Here is a 10,571-nt window from a genome sequence, read left to right on the forward strand (position 1 = left end):
CCCCAGGTGATTGGTGTGCAAGTGCAAGTTTGAGAAGTGCTGGTCCAAAAGGCTGGGAAAGTTGTGGAATGTTTAGGTTAGACGGCTTCTCAAAACATGTGCGGGAGAGGGGAGCGGCAGAAACAGCCTGGGAGGGCAGGAAGGGAGAGGAGGGCTACCCGAGTGCCAGGCCCCGCGGGCCCACTGTGCAGAGGGGGACACTGAGGCCCTGCAGGGGGTGGGCACCCACAGGGGAGCCGCCCAGCTGGACGCACTAGTCGTCCTCGGGCTTGATGAGGTGGCCGCTGAAGGTGATGTAGATGTCCACGTCGTCGCTGTAGACGGCGTTCTCCCGCTCGCGCTTGAAGAGCCGCGCCCAGACACGGTCGCCGGGCGCCAGGGCCAGCATCACGCTCTGGCTCTGCATGATGCTGCGGTCGCTGGGCTGCGCGTACAGGATGACGGCCGCCTCCTCGTTGTGCATGACGTGCACGTAGGTCTCCTTGAAGTTCCAGCTGTGCACGTTGAGGCTGAAGAAGTAGAGGCCGCCCAGGGGGGCGACGAAGTGGCCGGCGGCCATGTCAAAGTGCCCGTCCGGGTTCACGAAGACCGAGTCGAAGAGCAGGGGCTGGAAGCCCTCGCTGCTGTGCAGGGCCGTTCGGCGGCCCACGGAGAAGGCCGAGAAGCGAGTCTGGCACGGGCTGCCAGGGCTGCCCGCCTGCCCCTTGTCACCCTTGGTGCCCTGTGGGCCTCGCTCTCCCCGGGGACCCTCCCTGCCCAGCTTCCCAGGTGTGCCCAGCAGGCCTCGGTCCCCTTTGTCACCTGTGGGAACAAGGGAGAAGTCAGGGCAGGCCCCCGGCCCCCCCCCGGGCCTGAACGAAGGGGGCACCTACACTGGTCTGTGCAGGGCTCTGCCCCCGCCCAGAGAAGAAAGGCCAGGGGGACCAGCACGTGTGGAGCACCTACTGCACGCCAGGCATGGCCCCCCCACCCCCCGAATGTCCCCCTAAAGAAGACACTGACCACTGCCACGCACAGAGAGGTTCAGTGACTCGCCCAGGGTCGCACAGCTCAGGAGCAGGAGAGGCAGGGCTGGGCCTCCAGTGTGTCCCCACACCCGCCCATCCCCCGCCTTCCCGGCAGAGAGGGTCCCGCTGTGGGCTCTGGGAAGGCAGGCCCAGTCCCCGCCAGGGAAGGGGGACACGGCATGAAGCAAGCTCCAGTGGGGGTGGGCAAGGGGCAGGGTGCACTGTGCACTTCTGACCCAAAGAAGGAACCGAGGAAAATACCCAAGGAAAGCACCCCTGGTAGGCGCCAGGCAGCCCTTGGCTGGCTTTACCCCCTGTGTACCCAGCCACTGCTGGGGTCCTGGCTGTCTTGCCTGTATGTTGAAAAGGGTCACGCACACCTCACAGGCGTGTGCGCCAGCCCTCAGCAAAGGCCGCGTGGGAAAGCACTCTGCAAACTCCGCAAACGCACAGCACGACCCTTCACCTAGCACGGCTCGGCCCATCTCCACCTGCCCCGGCGTCTGGCAGTAACTCACCTGACCCCCAGCAGACACGCCTCTGCCCAGCCCTTGCTCCAGGCCAGGGGTCCTCAAACTACGGCCCGCGGGCCACATGCGGCCCGCCAAGGACATTTATCCGGCCCGCCAGGTGCCGCTGCCTGTCCTGCTTAGCAGCCGACTCGTCCTGGGCCCGCAGTGCGCATAGGAATTTGTTCATAGTTTTTTTAAAAAACTATAGTCGGGCTCTCCAACGGTCTGAGGGACAGTGAACTGGCCCCTGTTTAAAAAGTTTGAGGACCCCTGCTCCAGGCTAACCTTGAACAGAGAAGCAGGTAGCCACCTATGTCTTGAGGGACCTGATCCCAAATATTTCCCTCTGCTCAAACCCGCCCCTGCTCCCCATCTCACTCAGAGGAGAACCCCAAGTCTGATCTGGGCCCTGCTTCATCTCCAACTCCAGTTCTTTCCCTTCCTACTGCCCCTTAAAAGCCCAGGCCCACTCCTACCCCAGGGCCTTTGAACCTGCTTTCCCTTTGCCTGGAATGCTCTTCCCCAGATACACACGGCTTCTCCCTCGGTGAGAACTGACCATGCTGTGTGACAGGCAACCTGCCCCGACACCTGCACTCCCGATGTCCCTTACCCGGCCCGCCTTGCCATCTCCATGGCATTTGTCACCACCAAACACTTTATCTCGTTAACGTGGGTAGCATGCGTATCGCTGTCCGCCACCCCCACCAGAATGGAAGCGCAATGGTGGTAGGTATCTCTGATTTGTTCATGCTCCAGCCCCAGAATTCAGAGGAGTCCTGACACATAGTAGGTGTTTAATTAATGTGTGAACGAAAGGGTCGGGAATAACTGTCTGTCCTGGTTTCTCCTGCTTCCTCCACCTCACCTCCCCAGGCCCAGGAGGAGACCCCCATGCCCTCCATGTCCCCGACCAGGCCAGCACAGCCTGAGCCATGTACAGGTACTCACCCTTCAGGATGGTCATGTTAATATAGGGCCTGACCTCAGGCCACACGTATGGAAGGGAGGATGGGGAGGCTGAGGACTCATCTGCAGCATAGGAAGGGGCCAGGGGGTCCTCAGAGTCACAGCACCGTCGGCAGCGCCCGGGGGGACTGGAGGCCACAGCTTCCCCAGAGGTGTGCTCCTCAGTGGGGACCCCAAACACCAAGAGAGGGAGCAAAAGCACTGTCCACAGGAGGTCCAGGGCAGCTAGCCCCATGGCGGCCTGGAGCAGGGAAGGAGGAACAGACAGTGTATCTAAATTAACATCTCCACTGTGCCCAGGCCCGGCATGAATGCCGCCACCCACAGCAAGCGCATTCCTGACGTAACTCGGGGAAGGACGCCAGTGCCCACATTTAACAGACAAGAACACTGAGGTCCACACAGAGAAGCAAGTTCTTCCAGGTCCCAGAGACGCGTGGCAGGCAGGGCAGGGCCTGGAGGCTGAGTCTCCCAGGGGTGGGGGAGGAAGGTGCTCCAGCTGCCCCTGTGCCAGAACCACTGAGACTGTCAAACGCTCTTCCCTCCCTCCCCACTCCCTCCGGCTTGCTCTCTCGCCATTGACAAGTGAGAGGGCCCTTGGGACGAACACAAAGGATCCCGCAGGCTTGCTCTGTAGGGGAGGGGACTCGTGGCTGAGCCCATGGTTTGGGGCATGAACACGAGGTCCTGACAAAGGAAAGTTCGTTCATTCCAGCAGACAGGTAGCAGCTTCCATCAGAGCAAACACGGGGTTCTGCGTGGGGACGGGGTCATACTGTGGAGCAGTGAGGAGTCCTTTGCTGAGTCACAGCCGCGGCCACTGCTGGCCTACATGGGCCTTCCTGCAAGGGAGGGGGCACTCCTGGGGGGGACACATTAAACAGGAGAGAGTGCACCATGGAGGAGGGACCTTGGCATGGGCTGGTGCCAGCTTCCCGCCTCTGGGCATCAACCACCTGCACAACCTTACCCTGAGTCCTTGCAGGGAAGCCTCGGGCAAGAGTTGAATCATTGGAAAGGGGTTGTGTCAATCATAGTAGACCTGCCAATAAGCTGCCAAGGTGGTAAATTGGAATTAAGGGGCAGGACTAGGAAGCCTGGAAACCTGAAAAGGCTCAGAGAAGGCCAGGGTTTGTGAGGACCTGCTCTGGCCTCGGCCAGGGAGAAGGGATCCAGAGTTCCTGGAGAGGGGCAGGAAGTAGCTGGACACCAGCCGCTGGAGACAGGCCGGGGCTGGGTGGGCAGGAAGCCGGGCCAGGAGCCTCTGAGCTGGTGGCAGCCTTTGGGGGCTGGCGCTGAGTTATCGCAGGATCAGAAACTCGGCTTTTGAAACTAGGCTGGTTTTTACACTTCTAGCGTTTCTTTGTTTATTTCCTTTTTGTTCTCCTTTAACATTTAGTACAATTCAAAAATATTTTTCTGTGGTTACTACCTGTAGAGAAGGTATTGTTTTAAATGCCACCCTCTCTCTCTGAGCACTGTGGTAAAAGCTAGGTTTTAAAGGGGCAGAGGCCCTCTCCTGAGCACCTCCCCTCCCCAGGGCTGGCTAGTAGCAGAAGCGAGGGGTGCCGGGCAGCCTCCCCAGCCATCACCCCCTCCTGGAGGTGACCGTTCCCCAGCTCCTGCCCCCAGCCCTGGTCCCCTGGTCCAGTGCCCTGGTTCTGCTCTGTAAGGCAGGTCAAATCCACACAGATCAGCATCCTCTCTGTCCATAATGATCACCCTCACCTTTTATTTGTAAACTGCACATCCCAGTGGTTTTGAAAAAACCAACCATCCCCGGTTTCCTGGCCAGAAGGTGGCCTCATGGGAAAAGGTGAGGCCCTGGAGTCAGACTTGAAATCCCAGGCTCGCTGACAAGCTGGGAGACCTGGGGCTGGTGGCGGGACCCTCTGGCTTTCCTGCTCCGTGACAGCTACAAGGAGATGACACCGCCACCTCCCGCCGGGGTTGTTTGGGAAGATTTAAGCGCAGCGATGTTGGCTGACCTGCAAAAGACTCTTAATAAAAAGTCTGCTCCTTCTTCTGCCCAGCGTGACCTCTTCCCGGGTCGGGGCAGGGCAGGCAGCCCAGGGCTCCTCCAGAGGACTGGCCCGTTTGGGGACCTAGCTGTTGGCTCCAGCCAGACGACAGTCAAAAGCTCTGAGACACAAATTTCCTGGCCTGGGGGACAGGAAGCAAAGCAGCCTTAAACAAAAGTCACAGTGCAGCACTGACTGGCCATGGAGGAGGGTGCCAGGCAGGGAGTGTGAGGGGCCATGCCACTGGGGGTGGCTAGGGGGTCCCTGCTCCCTCCACTCAGGAGCTGGGATCTCTTTGGGGTGGGGGAAGGGCCAGGCCCTGCAGAGTAGACTTGGTGTGCGTCCCAGCCCACCAGGGTGGGCACAAGCCAGGAGCGGCAGAGGGCAGCCCTTCACCAGGCGCTACGGCCTCACAGAAGGGGATGGGGAAGGGAGAGCCTGGAGGGCCTGGCAGGCATCAGAGGAATGGTGCAGGGCCCGAGATGTGTCCAGGAAGCGAGGAGGGAGGAGAGGAATTCCAGGCTCTGACCCCAGCCTCCTCGGTGGGCGGCCCTGCCCTGGTAAATGCAGGACCTCCATCACTCACCCTCCGTCCCGCAGGCTCGCCCAGCCGCTCACAGACCCCGGGCCTCGGGTCAGCCTCTGGCTCCTTGGCCCATGTCTGCAGTAATAACTGGTTGCTGGCCCAGACCCCCAGGCCAAGCCTAGGAGGGAGGGAGTAAGGGATGGAGGCAGGGCGAGAGGGAGGGAGCGAGGGAGGGCAGGCGGGCGGAGGAAGAGGGCTGAGCTGGCTTCCCACGTCCCCTCCTCCCTGCTCCCTCCCCTCCAGCCGCTGGGTTCTGCCGAGATAATGGGAGCTCTGGATTTCCTTTGCTTAACTCTTTGGTGGGGTCTTGTTGGACACAGAGGCCCAAAAAGTCAGCGCCAGGAGGGATCTGAGGCCCCTGACGTGCTGGCTGGGAATCAGAGGTGGGGAGAGAGGGGGTCAGAAGTCCCTTCAGTTGCTTGGGAAGGGGAGACAGCTCTGGAATCCTGTACTGGTGGCCCCCAGCTGAAGCTGAAAAGGGGAGAGGGCACAGGCACCAGCCCAGCAGCCTCAGCTCCAATCCTGGTACCACCACCCGCTAGTGACACCCTAAGCGTCTGCAGAACTCTAGTTCCAGCCCCATCCCTGCCAGGCACAGGAGAGGCCCCAAGGTTTGCTGAGTGAAGGCGTTACCTGCTGGGGTATCAGGGTGGCAGCCGGACAAAACCCCCATCCCAGTGGATGCCAGTCCTCCTCCTCTGCCTAGAATTTTGCCATGATTGATTCATCCTCCTGGTCTTCTAGCCAGTGCCCTGTGGAAATGCCCCCAGGAGTTCACAGGGTCCTGCCTCAGCTTCCTTCTGGTTAGCCTGCGGCAGGTTTAAAAAGGCCGCAGCCCGATTCTCTGGAGCCAGAGAACCCGGTGCAGAGACGGCCCATGCCCCTTGCTCCCCAGCACCCTCACGTTCTACGTTTTTTAAAAAATGTTTTTATTGATTTCAGAAAGGGAGAGGGAGATAGAAACATCAATGATGAAAGAGAACCATCAGTCGGCTGCCTCCTGCATGCCCCACACTGGGGATGGAGCCCACAACCTGGGCATGAGCCCTGACCGGGAATCAAACAGTGACCTCCTGGTTCATAGGTGGACGCTCAACCGCTGAGCCGCGCCAGCCAAGCTCTTTCTACACTTGTTGAGTAGGTACTGCCTGGTCCAGGCCTCTTCTCCGCAGGGGCTTCCGGTACCAATGGGTCTTCGATCCATTATTTGAAGGAGCCCTCCCCCGGCCTTGGGAAAGGAGCTGATGTGACTCCCAGGCCACGCAGCTGGGGAAAAGGAACCACAACTCCACGGAGCGGAAGTGCTCTCCATCCTACTGGAGTTCCCACGAGGGCACATGGGCAGGGTTGTGGGCAAAGGCTGCAGTTCAGTTTGCCGGGAGAGGGGGGACATGATCACCCTCTGGAGGCGCAGGAGTGCAGAGATCTTGGGGGACTTACTGAAGTCTGGACTTCGGGCCCAAACCCACCCACCACCACTCGCAGGTGGGCCAGGTGTGGAGACGGAACACCGCTGGGCTGTGTGGCCTTGACCAGCTCTCACCTGAGCCTGTTTTCCTCTTTGGGAGATGACCGAACAGCTGGCTGTCCAGGCCTGGAAGGACGCTTAGAGATGACCTAATCCAATTCCTTCATCTGTCCCACAGGGACACTGCGATCCAGGGAGGGCAAGATGTGGCTCAGGGTCACACAGCAGACAGCAGTCCAAGCTGGGACGACAGCCAGACTCTCCCAATGTCTAGCTCTGCTGCTTCTCCCTCCCAAGCCCACCTGGACCACCCGCCGCCCCACGCCTATTTAGGGGTCCCAGGGCCCCAAAGGAAAGCAGATGAAAGGACTATGGCTGCTGGGAAAACGGTCAGGTCCACACTGGCTGTGTCCTCCGTGTGGCCCTGCCCCCAGGAGCACTCCCAGGGCACAGAGCCAGGGCTGCAGAGGGAGGGAGCCAGGGAGTCACCTCCCACCCTCCCCACGCTGTTGCCTCCAGGAAAAGCGCTGAGTCAGCAGCACTGGGAGGGGAGACAGCTGGGTCTTGGTTTTAAAAGCCTAGCATCTGAGAAAGGGGGGAGGGAAGGAAAAATGGATGGGGAGCAGGAGGGGGACACGGGAATGGTTTTGTCAGGGCCTCTTATGTGGCCAGCACTGTGCTCTGTGCCCAGCCGCCCCTCTGCGGGAAGGCTGCTCATCCCACTTCACAGGTGAGGAGGCTGAGCCCTGGGAAGGCACTTGACTCGCCAGGTTCTAGGCCAGGTCCTTTGGCCCCCAGCCACATCGACGCCCCAGAAAACAGCCCCTTGTCCCCCTGAGTGCAGGGCAGCTGGCTGGGGGCAGGGCAGATAAAACAGCAGGACTCAAAAATATTAAACTTTAATATTTGTCCTTCACTCTCTTGAACTGAGTCTGGCTCTCCTCCCAGCTTTCCTGAAATCCCCCCATTCGTGCATCATCCCTTGTTGCCCTGCAGCAGGTGGGGTAGCTTGGAGACAGCTCCAGCCCTGGGGCAGACAAACCTGGGTGTGTCTCAGCTCCACCGCCTGCCTGCCTCCTCGGTGTGAGACCTTGGGCATGTCCTCCTACCTCCGAGCCTCGGCGTCTCTGGGCAGGAGGGACATGAGGGAGCCCAGGCCACCTGAGCAGCCTGGTGGGACACCCGCGGGGGGTACTCTACACTGGCCGCCCCTGGGCGCTTCTCCTTGGCTAAACTCTGGGTGTGACGAGGGGCGGAGCCCATCCTCCTCGTGCACACAGGTGAGAAAAATGAAGCACAGACGCAGACACTCAGAACCCACCTCTCAGCCAAGGGCTGGGAGAAGGTATACACACAGTGACATTTCACCAGTGCTTACAAAGCCGTGAGAACCGTGTGCCTGCCAAAAAAAAGTGAGAGAGATCCAGATGATTCCTGGAGTCAGCCATGGGAGTTGTGACTGGCCAGTCACTGATCCAGCTGCTCAGGACAGTAACCAATTAAGAGACGAAACAAAGGAAACCGTGAGCGCCACCAACTGGAAACCCGAGAGAACGGGTCGCGCCTGTCGGCCCGTGATGCTCCCGTCCAACTCGGCCCATCCCCTTCTTAGGGAGCAGAGGGGGAGGGGGGAGGGGAGGGGGGAGGGGGGAGGGGGGAGGGGAGGGGGGAGGGGGGAGGGGGGAGGGGAGGGGGGAGGGGGGAGGGGAGGGGAGGGGGGAGGGGGAGGAGCCCACTGGGACGCGCAGGGCTGGTTGGGGCGCCCATTCCCTCCCTTGTTCTTCCAAATCCCACTCCCCAAGGTGGGCACGCTCCCTCGCTCCCTAGTTCTCCTGAGCCCACCCCACCCCCCTTTGACTAACGGGGTGGACTTCACTCTCTGGACTCAGTTTCTTCATCCTGGGCTTTCTGCAACCCACGACTGATTCAAAAGGTGTTAACCCGAACTGGGCGAATTGTCCCACTTTACAGAAGAGGAAACTGAGTCCCCAAGAGGCCCAAGAAGGAAAGAGCCAGCGCCGCCCCAGGCCCTCTGGACCCTGTTCGTTGTTAGAGGGGGCACTGAGGCTCAGGGAAACAGGTGCAGAAGCTGGCTTCCTCCCCACGCACATGGCCGGCTCTCTGGGCAGAATTAAGGGGAGTGACTCCCCCACCCCAGGCCCTTCCATCGCCGCCCACTCCGTCCTCAAGTCCTGGGAAAAGACCACCGCTGGTCGCAGCCTCGCTCCGCACCTTCCAGGGCTCAGCTAAAGCCGACCCGGCTGCGTGGACACTGCCGGCGAGACCGCCAAGATGCGGCTCTGCTCCGGCCTCCGGGCCTGCATCCGGGAACCCTGATGCGCAGGGGTGAGGGAGGAACCGCCGCGCTGGGGCGGGGCCTTTGTTGTGTCCTGCGCAGAGATGAGCCGAACAGACCCGAACAGGGCCGAGCAGGCCGAGCAGAGCCCAGTGTCGCCGAGTGTTGCCGAGGATAGCCGAATATTGCCGAGTCTGACCGAATGGATCCGATTGGGGACGAGTGAAACCGAGTCTGGCCGAGCCGAGCGACATCGGGCTCCCAGAGGCGAGATGGAGGTCCCTAGCGCCCCCTGCGGGCCACAGAGCACAGCGCTGGCCTCCGCGGGGCCTGCAACAGTTGTGTGAGATGGGAGTATGGAGCCCACTTTATGGATGAGGAAACGGAGGCTCCAAGAGGTTCCCAGGCTAACCCAAAGGCACGAAGAGCTAAGAAGTAGTAGCGCTGGAGTCCGGCCATTTATTATGGCCGGAAAGGAGAGACCTGTCCTGTATGAAGAGCAGACACAAGGCCAGGGCTCAGAGACAACCCTCCTCTTACAGATGGAGAAACCAAACAGGCTCTGGGCATGTTGACCAAGTGCGACAGGACCAGCAGTTCCCATGTGCAAATATTGACATATTTCCTGGTCATTAGAGCAGACAGCAGCACGAAGAGGCCATGTCCCACTGCAGGCCTCATTTCCCCCTTTAACAAGCTGGCCATGGAGGACATGGGCTCCTGCCTGCCTACAGGCTGTGTCCCCCAGGCCTGAGCCAAGGCCTGAGGTGTGTGGGACCCTGGAGAATGCCAGTGTGGCCCGGGCACTTTCTTTGAGCCCGTGAAAAAGTGAAGGCTGGTCTGGCCCTCAACTCTCGCGCGCGCACACACACACACACACACACACACACACACACAAGTGTGTGTCAGTCCTTCGCCCCTGTGTGCACACTGCCCTGGCCTGCCAAGGCTGCGGGGCTTGCTAGGGAGTGGCTGGACCTGTAGGAGGCGACTGAGGTCCCATGGGGGCTGGGCTGGCGGTCATGCCTGAGATCATTGTCGGCCACTGCCCAATGGCCACCAAGGAGCTGGCCCCAGTGGCCTCAGAGCTCTCTCCACTCCCATCTTCACTCCTGATACCCCGGCCCTCATTATTGTAGTTTTAAAGAACTGTCAACACTGGACTGGGGCTAGGAAAACGGGGTTCTTGCTCCTACCTCTGGTGCTGCTGCTGGGCAAGTCAGGTGGCCTACGCAGGCCGCACTGTCCTCAGCTATAAGATGGATATCCGAGCTGTTCTCAGCACCTTGACTGCCTGCCACGCCTCCTTCCCTGGGCACAAACTCCAGTTCCCTCTTCACACTCAGCTGGCCATACCCGCCCTGAGGAGACGTCCACCCCCACTTCTCGCGTTTATTTAACACATAGCAGCTACAATGCACCAGGCACTGTTCTAAGCTGTTTGTAAATATTAACTCATGTAAAGCTCCTAACAGCAGGGACGTGTGCTCTTATCCTCATCTCAGAGAAGAGGCAACCGAGGCACAGAAAGCTTAATGAACTGGCTCAAGGTCAAACAGGGAGTGGATGGATGATCTGGGATTCAAACCCAGGCAATTCTAGAGTGAGGAGGGTGGGAGGGATTAACAACTGTCTCTTTGGCAGCCGATCAACGATTCTCTCTCATCATTGATGTTTTCCTCTCTTCCTTTCCCTCCCTTCCTCTCAGAATC

General features: G+C 60.0%; 1 protein-coding gene across 1 annotated transcript; it reads right to left on the reverse strand.

The window, feature by feature from the left end:
* Positions 1-253: 253 nt before the first annotated feature.
* On the reverse strand, positions 254-2,723 carry C1QTNF6 (C1q and TNF related 6; the record flags this gene model as incomplete). The annotated part of the gene is made up of 2 exons (XM_080660296.1): positions 254-801; positions 2,471-2,723. The coding sequence occupies 2 exons, from the start codon at positions 2,721-2,723 to the stop codon at positions 254-256; spliced, it is 801 nt and encodes a 266-aa protein (XP_080516422.1).
* Positions 2,724-10,571: the final 7,848 nt, after the last annotated feature.

This window comes from Plecotus auritus (genome assembly GCF_963455305.1).
Source record: "Plecotus auritus genome assembly, chromosome: 3".
Classification (NCBI taxonomy): domain Eukaryota; kingdom Metazoa; phylum Chordata; class Mammalia; order Chiroptera; family Vespertilionidae; genus Plecotus; species Plecotus auritus.